The sequence below is a fragment of the Leuciscus leuciscus genome (assembly GCF_965113295.1).
Source record: "Leuciscus leuciscus genome assembly, chromosome: 16".
Lineage (NCBI taxonomy): Eukaryota > Metazoa > Chordata > Actinopteri > Cypriniformes > Leuciscidae > Leuciscus > Leuciscus leuciscus.
In genome coordinates this window covers 41,767,523-41,780,932 of record NC_138740.1, presented here as the reverse complement: position 1 = coordinate 41,780,932, position 13,410 = coordinate 41,767,523, and the positions used below count along the sequence as shown (strand labels likewise).

General features: G+C 46.2%; 2 protein-coding genes across 2 annotated transcripts in view; both read left to right on the top strand.

The window, feature by feature from the left end:
• LOC309476944 (uncharacterized protein) overlaps positions 1–13,410 on the top strand; it is a 93,216-nt gene that overhangs the window by 32,736 nt on the left and 47,070 nt on the right. The window lies entirely within an intron of this gene.
• The window catches only part of jak2a (Janus kinase 2a), a 36,411-nt gene continuing 24,340 nt past the window's right edge, over positions 1,340–13,410 (top strand). Inside the window, exons 1-7 of the mRNA XM_082140075.1 lie at positions 1,340–1,520; positions 1,604–1,895; positions 3,045–3,158; positions 10,768–10,925; positions 11,407–11,518; positions 12,846–13,032; positions 13,152–13,273. Coding sequence (XP_081996201.1) covers positions 1,462–1,520; positions 1,604–1,895; positions 3,045–3,158; positions 10,768–10,925; positions 11,407–11,518; positions 12,846–13,032; positions 13,152–13,273 — 1,044 coding nt within the window. The 5' untranslated portion in view covers positions 1,340–1,461. The remainder of the gene's footprint in view (positions 1,521–1,603; positions 1,896–3,044; positions 3,159–10,767; positions 10,926–11,406; positions 11,519–12,845; positions 13,033–13,151; positions 13,274–13,410) is intronic.

The following is a 13,410-nucleotide window of genomic DNA, read 5'->3' as shown; positions in this document are numbered from 1 at the left end:
CAGGGAGTCCATTTAATTACACAATACAACAATTATATATTGATTTGTTTTTTTCTCATTAGTCGAGTCTCCTTCATTTATACACGCTTTACCCTTATAGAGTTCCACCGCAGCTTTAGAGTGAGAACAGGAGATTACAGTAACAGAGAGTGTTCAGGCTTTACAGCAGATCTAGAATAAAGTTATTGTCCAGATAAAGTTAGTTTTGATTGATTCACTTCCGTTGTAAAGATCATTAGATATTAGCTTAGCGGCCGCTAACACACAACGTTCTCACAGAGGACCCTCACACACCAGTGTCTGGAGAACACACACCTTCAAACAGTTTCTGATGCAAGCGGCTTTTTTAAACGTGATCATCTCTGTGTAAACTTCACTAACATGAACCTGTGAATATGTGTGTATCTCTCCCTCTATCCCTCCCTCTCTCTCTCTCCCTCTCTCTCTCCCTCCCTCCCTCTCTCCCTCCCTCCCTCTCTCTCTCCCTCCCTCCCTCTCTCCCTCCTCCCTCCCTCTCTCCCTCCCTCCCTCCCTCTCTCTCTCCCTCTCTCTCTCCTCCCTCCCTCCCTCTCTCCCTCCCTCTCTCTCTCCCTCCCTCCCTCTCTCTCTCCCTCCCTCCCTCTCTCTCTCCCTCCCTCCCTCCCTCTCTCTCTCCCTCCCTCCCTCTCTCTCTCCCTCCCTCCCTCCCTCTCTCTCTCCCTCTCTCTCCCTCCCTCTCTCTCTCTCTCCCTCCCTCTCTCTTCCCCCTCCCTCTCTCTCTCCTCCCTCTCTCTCTCCCTCCCTCCCTCTCTCCCTCCCTCCCTCTCTCCCTCCCTCCCTCCCTCTCTCCCTCCCTCCCTCCCTCTCTCCCTCCCTCCCTCCCTCTCTCCCTCCCTCCCTCTCTCCCTCCCTCCCTCCCTCTCTCCCTCCCTCTCTCTCTCTCTCTCCCTCTCCCTCCCTCTCTCTCTCCCTCCCTCTCTCTCTCCCTCCCTCCCTCTCTCTCTCCCTCCCTCTCTCTCTCTCTCCCTCCCTCTCTCTCTCCTCTCTCTCTCCCTCCCACCCCCTCCCTCCCTCCCCTCTCTCCCTCTCTCTCTCCCTCTCTCCCTCCTCTCCCTCCCTCTCCCCCTCTCTCCCTCCCTCTCTCCCTCTCTCCCTCCCTCTCTCTCCCTCTCTCTCCTCCCCTCTCTCCCTCCCTCTCTCCCTCTCTCTCTCCCTCTCTCTCTCCCTCTCTCCCTCCCTCTCTCCCTCCCTCTCTCCCTCCCTCCCTCTCTCCCTCCCTCCCTCCCTCTCTCCTCCCTCCCTCTCTCCCTCTCTCCCTTCCTCTCTCCCTTCCTCTCTCCCTCTCTCTCTCCCTCTCTCTCTCTCTCTCTCTCCCTCTCTCTCTCTCTCTCTCAGTGGAGATCAGATTTCCTGAGTGGCTTGGTCAGCGTTCCCATCAGCCTGGAGTTTCAGGAAGAGTGTTTGGGATTGGCTGTCATCGATATGATGCGTTTGGCCAAAGAAAAGGGCAAATCCCCTGTTGACATCTACAACCACAACAGGTGAGACTCACACATGACCTCTGACCTGCGCTTCCCTGTGGAGTGTGATGGCCTGACCTGACCTCTGCTGTCTTGATTCGCAGTTATAAGTCGTTCCTCCCGAAGAACATGCGAGCACACATCCAGAACCAGCACTTCGTGACCCGGAAGAGGATCCGCTTCCGCTTCCGGAAGTTCATCCATCAGTTCGGCTCGTGTAAAGCGTGTCCTCGAGACCTGAAGCTGAAGTACGTGCTCAGCCTGGAGACTCTGCAGCCGGGCTTCTACACCGAACGCTTCCTCGTCACCGAACCGAGCGCCGGCACGGTCACCATCGTCGTCAGCGGCAACCAGGGCATCCGCTGGGCCCGGGGTCAGGAGCCCAGAGAGCGAGAGGTGTGTGTGTGTGTGTGTGTGTGTGTGTGTGTGTGTGTGTGTTTCGGCTCGTGACATCATCAGTGTGTGTGTTTCGGCTCGTGACATCATCAGGGTACAGCAGTATTTCATCATTATCCGATCCCCGTTACACAGTTAATCTAACTGATTGTGGTTGCAGCGTAATGCTCCCGTTGCATCAGTCACGCTCCACGTCTGTTGAGTGCATCGACCAATCAGAGCCGTTTTCTAGGGCTGTCAAAATGGCTGAAAACTAAATGCAAATTTCTTTTTTAAATATAAGCAAAATTTGAATTATATTCGAAGACTAAAGGCAATACTTAATGTTAGAGGAACACAGTGCTGTACTGTCTCCTGTGTCCACAAGAGGGCGCCAGCGAGCGCAATAAGCAAATATAAACCAAGCATCGCATCTTTTATTGAAATGACATTCACTTTTCAAAAAAATTTCCTAAATTAAATATAATTTTCTTAATGTGCATGCAAGGAAAATGAGGTTGCAATAGTGCATAAAACTGTTTGTGTATCAGTAACCTGAGAAAACACACAGCGTAATGAACTATATGAACACACAACAGCAAACTGGCATTCAGACTCACTTCTACTCTCTACATCTACATGTTCATCACAAACACCAGACGCTCTTGATCTGAGCGAGTGCTGGGCGCTTTCTGTTGACACTGTTTCAGCTGATGAAACACACACACACACACACACTCAGCTCTGACCGATGGTTTGGTCAAGTGTGTCGTTACAAGGTTTTTCGCCTTCAACCGAGAGGGTTTTCGTCAGCAGGTAGAGCCTTTTCCCAGCATTTTTCATTCGAAATTTGACGAGTATTCGAAATCCAAATTTTTATTTGACAGCCCTAGTGTTTACATTCGGTGTCGCAGAAACTACACACTTCATCTTTAAGTGAACATAAACAGTTGAGAAAGAAAACGCATTGTATTTATTTGTCCTATTGTTTGTAATTTGTTTATTTGTTCATATTTTCTTACTGACTGTTTACTTGACTTTAATAATGTTTGAAATGTATATTAGGTAGGCTAGTAGTTTTTGCGTTGTTATTGAAGTTTCCCACGCTGACCCGAAAATGCGCGAGTGAGACGAGCGACGCTGACCTGAGTGTTTGTCTCTCCTGTTCAGGATCTGCAGGTTTACTGTGATTTCTCTGATGTCATCGACATCAGTGTAAAGCAGGGCAGCAGAGACGGGGAGAACCGGGTCGTGTCCATTAACAGACAGGACAGTCAGATGCTGGTAACATACACACACACACACACTGCACTACAGAACCTCACGCCAGCTGAGAGAGGTCTTCACGGGTCCACTTGGGTCCGAGAACTTGAGGTCTGATCTGAGACCCCGAGACACCCAGAGATCACACGAGACCCCCTGAGACCACCCGAGACCCCGAGATCACCCGAGACCCCAAGACGAGACCCCGAGACCGAGATCACCCGAGACCCCAAGACGAGACCCCGAGACCGAGATCACCCGAGACCCCAAGACGAGACCCCGAGACTGAGACCCTGAGATCACCCGAGACCCCAAGACCGAGATCACCCGAGACCGAGATCACCCGAGACCCCCGAGATCACCCGAGACTGAGATCACCCGAGACCCCGAGATCACCCGAGACCCCGAGACCGAGATCACCCGAGACCGAGACCCCGAGATCACCCGAGACCGAGATCACCCGAGACCGAGATCATCCGAGACCCCGAGATCACCCGAGACCCCGAGACCCCGAGACCGAGATCACCCGAGACCGAGACCCCGAGATCACCCGAGACCAAGATCACCCGAGACCGAGATCACCCGAGACCCCGAGATCACCCGAGATCACCCGAGACCCGCATTCAGACGCGACTCATGCGTCGCGTCTGAATGCGTTGTTGTTTTTGGAGCTCTATCGATTTGATTTATAATTCTTGATTTTTCACTTTAAACTCGCTTACAACGAACATTTTCTACTTTTCCTCACTGAGAAGCACTACTGCTCAAACCTCATAGTTACAACTCGGACTGTTGAGCAGACGCGTCTCAAGCCTATTAGTGATCCAACGCTGGATACTCTTAAAGGTACGTCCGTGGATCACGGCTGAACGCGTCTTCTCCACACTCACTTACAAACAAACATTTTATTTATTTTTTGTTCGCCTATTGTGCGTCTACTCTACACCTCTACCACTAAAAAAAAAAAACCTCATAGTTACAACGCGGACTGTTGAGCAGACGCGTCTCAAGACTATTAGTGATCCAACGCTGGATACTCTTAAAGGTACGTCCGTGGATCATGGCTGAACGCGTCTTCTCCACACTCACTTACAAACAAACATCTTTTTTTCGCCTATCGTGCGTCTACTCTACACCCCTACCACTAAAAAAAAATAAAAAAATAAATAAAATAAAATAAACGGATTATATCCAAGACTTCAGTCATAAATTAGTATTAATATTGATAGCATCACTGGTAGCTTCGTTGCTAACTCACTGTCCATCTGTTAAAATGGCGAATATATCAGATGTAAGTAGTCTACCTTTTGGTGCAGGTGAGGACACATTTGAGCTGCACGCACTGCAGTCTGAGCTGGAAGCTGTTGAGAAACAGATCCACGACCTTTTATTGAGACAGGCCGAGCTGAGAGACCGGTGTTTGGCTCTTGAAACATCACGCGCCGATGCACACAAATCAGTGTTTAACGTTACTAACCCGCTGACTCCGACCGCGTCTACTCCGTGCGTTCCTCAGCATCGGTCGCAATCAGCCATGGTCTCGTTCACTCCGGCTCCAACACGCCACCACGAAGCCTGGGTGGTTCCGCAGCGGAAGACGCGAGTCAGGTTTAGACCAAGACTTTCTCCGACCCTCCCGGTTTTCGAGTTATCCACACAAAACCGCTTCTCCCCTCTACGCGAAACAGAACGCGATGCTGTGATCATCGGCGATTCCATCGTTCGGCACGTACACGCTACGTTAGGTAAAAGTAAGGTGCACAGTCACTGCTTTCCTGGTGCTCGTGTTTCTGAAATCGCTGCTCGTGTTCCCGAGATCCTGAACGGTGACGAGCGCATCGGAACTGTGGTCCTGCACGCGGGAGTGAACGACATCAGGCTGCGCCAGACGGAGATTCTGAAGAAAGACTTCAGGAATCTGATCGATACGGTACGCAGCACATCGCCTGAAACAACGATCATTGTGTCAGGACCGCTTCCCACGTACCGATTAGGGCATGAAAAGTTCAGCAGATTATTTGCGCTAAATGAATGGTTAATGTCATGGTGCAATGAGCAGAAACTGCTCTTTGTAAATAATTGGAATCTGTTTTGGAAGCGTCCTAGGCTTTTCCGTGCTGATGGCTTACACCCAAGCAGATTCGGAGCGGATCTTCTGTCAGATAACATCTCCAAAATGTTAAATACCCTTTGACTAGTAACCAAAAGTCCAAATCATAGTCTCTGCTGCACCAATTTAACTGATATAAATACTAGTGTAGAACATTGCATAGAAACCGTGTCTATTCCTCGTTTAGTGAGATCAAATAATAAATCTACTGCAGGATCTAGGAAAAATCTAATTGTTATTAAAACAGAAAATGTTGCTATTGGTAAACAAAAACTATTTCTAAAGCTAGGTCTTCTAAACATTAGATCACTCACACCTAAGGCAGTTATTGTAAATGAAATAGTCACAGATAATAGCTTCGATGTACTTTGCCTTACTGAAACCTGGCTTAAACCAAATTATTATTTCGGTATTAATGAGTCTACTCCTCCTGGATACTGTTATAAGCATGAGCCCCGTCTGATTGGTCGTGGCGGAGGTGTTGCAACCATTTATAAAGATATTCTAAATGTTACTCAGAAAACGGGTTATACGTTTATTTCATTTGAAGTACTTGTACTAAATGTTACGCTCTTAGATGTTAGAAAAACATCCCTATTATCTCTAGCCTTGGCTACCGTATATAGACCGCCAGGGCCTTACGCTGATTTCCTAAAAGAGTTTGCAGATTTTCTCTCAGACCTATTAGTCAATGTCGATAAAGCATTAATTGTTGGAGATTTTAACATACACGTAGATAATCCAAATGATGCGTTAGGAGCTGCGTTTACAGATTTATTAAATTCATTTGGGGTCAAGCAAAACGTCACCGGACCAACACATCATCTTAATCATACACTCGATTTAATTATATCACATGGAACCGAGCCAACCGATATAGTTATCATTCCACAAAGTGATGATGTCACTGATCACTACATGGTAACTTGCATATTACGTACTGCAGTAATATGTCATGCGGCGTCGCGTTATCAACCAGGCAGAACAATCCTCCCATCCACCATAGATAATTTCTCAAATTGCTTATCTAATCTGTCTCAGCTGCTGCCTGAACCCAAACAAACAGATGAACTAGAAGAACTAACTAGCACTATGAGCACCATTCTCTCTAGAACATTGGATGTGGTTGCACCTATTAAATTAAAAAAGGTCAGAGAGAAAAATAAAGCACCATGGTATAACAATACTACGCATGTTTTAAAGAGAGAAACCCGTATTTTAGAGCGTAAATGGAAACAAACTAATTTAGAGGTCTTTAGAATCGCGTGGAAAGACAGTATGTCACGTTATAAAAAGGCCCTAAAAGCGGCCAGGGCTGAGCACCTCCGCAAACTAATAGAAAACAACCAAAACAATCCAAGGTTTTTATTTAACACCGTGGCTAGACTAACAAATAAACAGACGTCACCCGAACAAAATATCCCGTTACAGTTCAGTAGTAATGATTTCATGAACTTCTTCACTGAGAAAATAGAAAGCATCAGAACTACAATTGTAAACGTTCAATCTTCAATCGCGCCTTATAATTCAGCTTCAATTATCACCCCGAAAGAACAATTACAGTGCTTTACAACTATAGAACAAAAAGAGTTAAATAAACTTATCACTTCATCTAAAACAACAACATGTTTATTAGATCCTATACCAACTAAACTACTGAAAGAAGTGTTACCTGTAGTGGAAGAGCCTCTCCTCAATATTATTAACTCGTCTTTATCTTTAGGTCATGCTCCAAGAACATTTAAACTGGCAGTTATAAAACCTCTCATTAAGAAACCACAATTAGATCATAATAACCTAGCAAATTATAGACCCATTTCAAATCTTCCATTTATGTCTAAAATATTAGAAAAAGTGGTGTCCGCTCAACTGGGCTCTTTCTTGCAAGAAAATGATATCTATGAAAAGTTTCAGTCTGGATTCAGCCCGCATCATAGCACTGAAACTGCGCTCGTTAAAATCACAAATGATTTACTTTTAGCTTCTGACCAAGGCTGTATCTCAATACTAGTTTTACTTGATCTTAGTGCTGCGTTCGATACTATAGATCATACATTACTCTTAGATCGACTACAAAATTATACTGGTGTTCAAGGACAAGCATTAAGCTGGTTCAAATCATACCTATCTGACCGCTACCATTTTGTCTATTTAAATGGAGAAAAATCGATAATAACTCCAGTAAACTAATTGAGTGCCGCAGGGATCTGTGTTAGGCCCTCTGTTATTTTCCATATATATGATGCCACTTATATATGAGGAAACATGGAATTAGTTTCCATTGTTATGCTGATGACACTCAAAATATATATTTCATCACGGCCGGATGAAAACGCAAAAATTTCCAAATTGACAGAGTGTGTTAAAGATATAAAAGATTGGATGACGCGTAATTTTCTTTTATTAAATCCAGACAAGACAGAGGTAATACTTATCGGTTCAAAAAACCGCCCACAAAACCTCGCACAATACAAATTTAACATCATAGGATGTCCTTTTACTTTATCCTCTACAGTAAAAGACCTGGGTGTTATACTCGATTGCAACCTGTCTTTTGAAAATCATATTTCATATGTTACAAAAACAGCCTTTTTCCACCTTAGAAACATTGCTAAGCTACGTAATATGCTATCAGTTTCTGATGCAGAAAAGTTAGTTCATGCATTCATGACCTCGAGACTAGATTACTGTAATGCTTTATTAGCTGGTTGTCCTGCATCCTCAATAAACAAGCTACAGTTAGTCCAAAATGCCGCCGCTAGAGTTCTTACGAGATCAAGAAAATATGATCATATAACACCGATTTTATCATCACTGCATTGGTTACCTATAAAGTTCCGTATTAATTACAAGGTATTGCTACTGACTTATAAAGCCCTAAACGGCTTAGCTCCAGTCTATTTAACGGATCTTCTATCACCCTATAATCCATCGCGCTCTTTAAGATCACTAAATTCAAGGCTTTTGGTCATACCTAGGATATCCAGAACCACCAAAGGAGGGAGAGCATTTTCACATTTGGCTCCAAAACTCTGGAATAGTCTTCCTGATACTGTTCGTTGCTCAGACTCGCTCTCCCAGTTTAAAACTAGATTAAAGTCGCATCTCTTCAGCCAGGCATTCATATAATCCTACAGATCAAACTACAATCCGTCCTCTAGCTCATAAATGCCACAGGAGAACTGGCCCCCGACTGAGCCTGGGTTCTCCCAAGGTTTTTTTTCTCCATTAGGTCACCTGATGGAGTTTTAGGACACCATTAGGTCACTTGATGGAGTTTTTCGGTTCCTTGCCACTGTTGCCTTTGGCTTGCTCAGTTGGGGATATTTTGGGGATATTTAATCTAATTTTATCAATCAATAAATTCCTCTTGAAACAAACTTTGTTGTATTATTTTAATTTAATACTGTGAAGCTGCTTTGATACAATCTGTATTGTGAAAAGCGCTATACAAATTGACTTGACCTGACCCGAGATCACCCGAGACCCCGAGATCACCCGAGACCCCGAGACCGAGATCACCCGAGCCCCCGAGATCACCCGAGACCGAGATCACCCGAGACCCCGAGACCGAGATCACCCGAGACCCCGAGATCACCCGAGACCACCCGAGACCCCGAGATCACCCGAGACCGAGATCACCCGAGACCCCGAGATCACCCGAGACCGAGTTCACCCGAGACCGAGTTCACCCGAGACCCTGAGATCACCCGAGACCGAGATCACCCGAGACCCCGAGACCACCCGAGACCCCGAGATCACCCGAGACCCCGAGATCACCCAAGACCCCGAGATCACCCAAGACCCCGAGATCACCCGAGACCGAGATCACCCGAGACCACGAGATCAAAACTTTGATGAGTGCCTCGGACACGGGTTGAGTCAGTATTAGTGGCCTCGGGTCTCGGGTAATTTAAAATAAATGTGCTTTTCCCGAATGGACCCGAGAAGACCCGAATTCTTTTAAACTTTGTCGGGCATTTAACAAAAAAATATTATTCAAAACAATATTATGACAATGTTGTCTCACTTTTTTTTTTTTAGGGGTTCAAGCACGAAGTGCTGAAACCCTATTGTAATTGTACCGATTTTTATTATTATTCTTCTGCCATAAAACGCATTGTGCAGCCCAAACCGTAAGTGCTGGAGACATCAAACTTTGCCAGATGGTAGTACAAAAATCGAGGAAAGGTTGACAGAGTATGAACCCGATTGGCCCATAGGTGGCGCTATAGCAAGCAAAAGTATGAAATCGCTAATAACTCCTGGACGGTTTGTCGTAGACTCAAGTGTCTTATATCACTGTAATCCTTGGCTCAAGACGGACAAACCGTATATCTCCGATTTCATTTCCGCCTGGGAAAATTTTCCGCCATTTTTTTTTTTTTTTTAAACCTACTTTTGCGAACTAGCCGATACACATATGTAAGACATCAATATGAGGTCACAGTAAAAAAATTGCGTCGATTGAGCACTAGGTGGCGCTATAACATTAAAAAAACATAAAAAGGGCTATGACCACCTGACCGTTAGTCTGATTGACTTGAAAATTGGTATGCAGTGTCTTGGTCCAAGGCCCCATGTATGTCTATGAGGACATAGGTGTATCTCAAAAAACATGGCCGCCATCGGCCAATGAATTTTGAGCACCTATTAGACAAGGTTAACAGAGGCCGATCGGAACGAAACTCGATGGGCATGTTCGACTCATGGCCCTAGAGGTCTGTAAGAATTTAGAAAGAAATCGGCCACTAGTTGGCACTAACGAGGTTTACGCCCTCTGTAATCACGTGATGTTGCACACATCAACACAATAAGCATATCATTTGATAGATCTCCTTATGATGAACAACTTTTCCTCAAGAACCATTGCTGTCAATCAAACCGTTCATTAAATATTCATAATTATGTTAAAAACTTACTTTTGCGAACTAGTCCCTGGTTTTTAGCCCGATTGGAACCAAACCAGTCTAGGACAATTCTCTGGACTCTCTAGATCAATTATCGAATTATCGAAAAAAAAGTAGAACTTTTGCATTTGATTGACTATAACAGGGTCATTTACAAAATGGGTGTGGCAAAATACACTCAAAAGCCTATAAATCCTAAAGGAAAACTCAAAACTTCACGAAAATTGGTGGGCATATGTGGCATAACATGGTGAAGAAGCATGCAAAGTTTTATGGAGATCGGACTATAGGTGGCGCTATAACTGTTAAAAAGCTTTGAAAACCATATATTTCCTATGGTAAATTGCCTGTATTGGCTGTAAATGGTCTTTTTCATCTATTATGTCAGTGGTTAAATGCTTGCTAAGTAAAACTTAATGTATTTAATGCTTATGTGCTTAAAGGCCTTAACTGCTTGAACCCCGATAAATGCTGCTTGCAGCTTTAATTTTTTTGTTGTTATTGGGTAAGAAGTGATTCGGGTCGGGTACATATTTTAGGTTCCGAGAAGACCTCTAGTCTGAGTGTGTGTGTGTGTGTGTGTGTGTGTGTGTGTGTGTGTTTCCCACAGGAGCTGGAGTTTGGTTCTCTGAGTGAAGCGCTGTCCTTCGTGTCTCTGATCGACGGCTACTATAGACTCACCACAGACGCACATCATTACCTGTGCAAAGAGGTGGCGCCCCCTAGACTCCTGGAGGCCATGCAGATCAGCTGCCACGGGCCCGTATCGTGAGTTCAGCTTCACACACACACACACACACGCACACTCTCTCTCACACACACGCACTCTCTCTCTCTCTCTCTCTCTCACACACACACACACACTCTCTCTCTCTCTCTCTCACACACACACTCTCTCTCTCTCTCTCTCTCTCACTCACACACTCTCTCTCTCTCGCTCTCTCTCACACACACACACACACACACACACACTCTCTCTCTCTCTCTCACACACACACTCTCTCTCACACACACGCACACACACTCTCTCTCTCTCTCTCTCTCTCTCTCACACACACACACACACACACTCTCTCTCTCTCTCTCTCTCTCTCTCACACACACACACTCCTGGAGGCCATGCAGATCAGCTGCCACAGGCCCGTGTCGTGATGTGGGAAAAATAAAACCCATTTAATTTGGCCATATAATATCACATAATGTCATAATATAATCCACACGTGTATGAACGAGGTGTTTGTTCCCTCAGGACGGAGTTCGCCATCAGTCGTTTGCGTCGCTGTGAGAACCAGCGAGGCCTTTATATCCTGAGGAGCAGCCCGAAACATTACCACCAGTTCTACCTGTCCTTCACCCTCGAGGTGTGTGAGTGTGTGTGTTATCACCCTCGAGGTGAGTGTGTGTGTGTGTGTGTGTTATCACCCTCGAGGTGAGTGTGTGTGAGTGTGTTATCACCCTCGAGGTGAGTGTGTGTGTGTGTGTGTGTGTGTGTGTGTGTTATCACCCTCGAGGTGAGTGTGTGTGAGTGTGTTATCACCCTCGAGGTGTGTGTGTGTGTGTGTGTGTTATCACCCTTGAGGTGAGTGTGTGTGTGAGTGTGTGTGTGTGTGTGTGAGTGTGTGTTATCACCCTCACCCTCGAGGTGAGGTGAGTGTGTGTGTGTGTGTGTTATCACCCTCGAGGTGAGTGTGTGTGTGTGTGTTATCACCCTCACCCTCGAGGTGAGGAGAGTGTGTGTGTGTGTTATCACCCTCGAGGTGGGGAGTGTGTGTTATATCACCCTCGAGGTGAGTGACAGTGACAGTGACACGTGACGGCCAAGTATGGTAACCCATACTTGGAATTTGACCTCTGCATTTAACCCATCCAAGTTAATGCACACACATTAGGAGCAGAGTAGTGAGTAGTTAACACACACACACACTGCAAACGTGGATACACACACCCAGAGCAGCGGGCAGCCTTTGTGTGGCGCCCGGGGAGCAATTAGGGGTTAGGTGCCTTGCTCAAGGGCACCTCAGTCATTTCCCACCGGTTCTGGAATCGAACCAGCAACCTTTGGGTTACCAGTTCAACTCCCTAACCACTAGGCCATGACTGCCCCTGTGTGTGTGTGTGTGTGTGTGTGTGTGTGTGTGTGTGTGTGTGTGTGTGTGTTATATCACCCTCGAGGTGAGTGTGTGTGTGTGTGTTATCACCCTCACCCTCGAGGTGAGGAGAGTGTGTGTGTGTGTTATCACCCTCGAGGTGGGGAGTGTGTGTTATATCACCCTCGAGGTGAGTGTGTGTGTGTGTGTTATATCACCCTCGAGGTGAGTGTGTGTGTGTGTGTGAGTGTGTGTTATATCACTATTGAGGAGAGTGTGTGTGTGTGTGTGTGTGTGAGTGTGTGTGTTATCACCCTCGAGGTGAGGAGAGTGTGTGTGTGTGTTATATCACCCTCGAGGTGAGGAGAGTGTGTGTGTGTGAGTGTGTGTGTGTGTTATATCACCCTCGAGGTGAGGAGAGTGTGTGTGTGTGTGTGTGTGTGTTATATAACCCTCGAGGTGAGGAGAGTGTGTGTGTGTGTGTGTGTGTTATATCATCCTCGAGGTGAGGAGAGTGTGTGTGTGTGTGTGTGTGTGTGTTATATCATGGTTTATCCACTGCAGTAACTAACCTCAATTGTGTGTGTGTGTGTGTGTGCAGCACGATGGTCAGCTGATGTTCAAACACTGTCTGGTGGATCGCTCTGCTTCGGGAGAGTTTGTGTTGAGCGGAGGGAAGAGCAGTTTCACGAGTCTGAGTGAGTTACTGCAACACTACCAGAAGGAGGCGCTACGCTCCGACACACACGTGTTCCAGCTGAGCCGCTGCTGTCCGCCGCGCAGCAAAGGTGACACACTCACACACACACACACACACACACGTGTTCCAGCTGCTCTCCGCCAAAAAGCAAAGGTGCCGCGTTCTGAGCAGGAAGTGATGTATGTGTGTGTGTGTGTCTAACTCTAGATAAATCCAACCTGCTGGTGTGCAGGAACAGCCAGAGCTCTGACGCGCTTCTCTCGCCCTCTGAGTTCACACACGTCAACCAGATGATCTTCCACAAGATCCACAGGGAGGATCTGGAGACTGTGAGTCACACACACACACACACACACACACACACACACACACACACACACTCACTCACTCACTCACTCACTCACTCACTCACTCACTCACTCACTCACACACTCACACACTCACACACTCACACACTCACTCACAC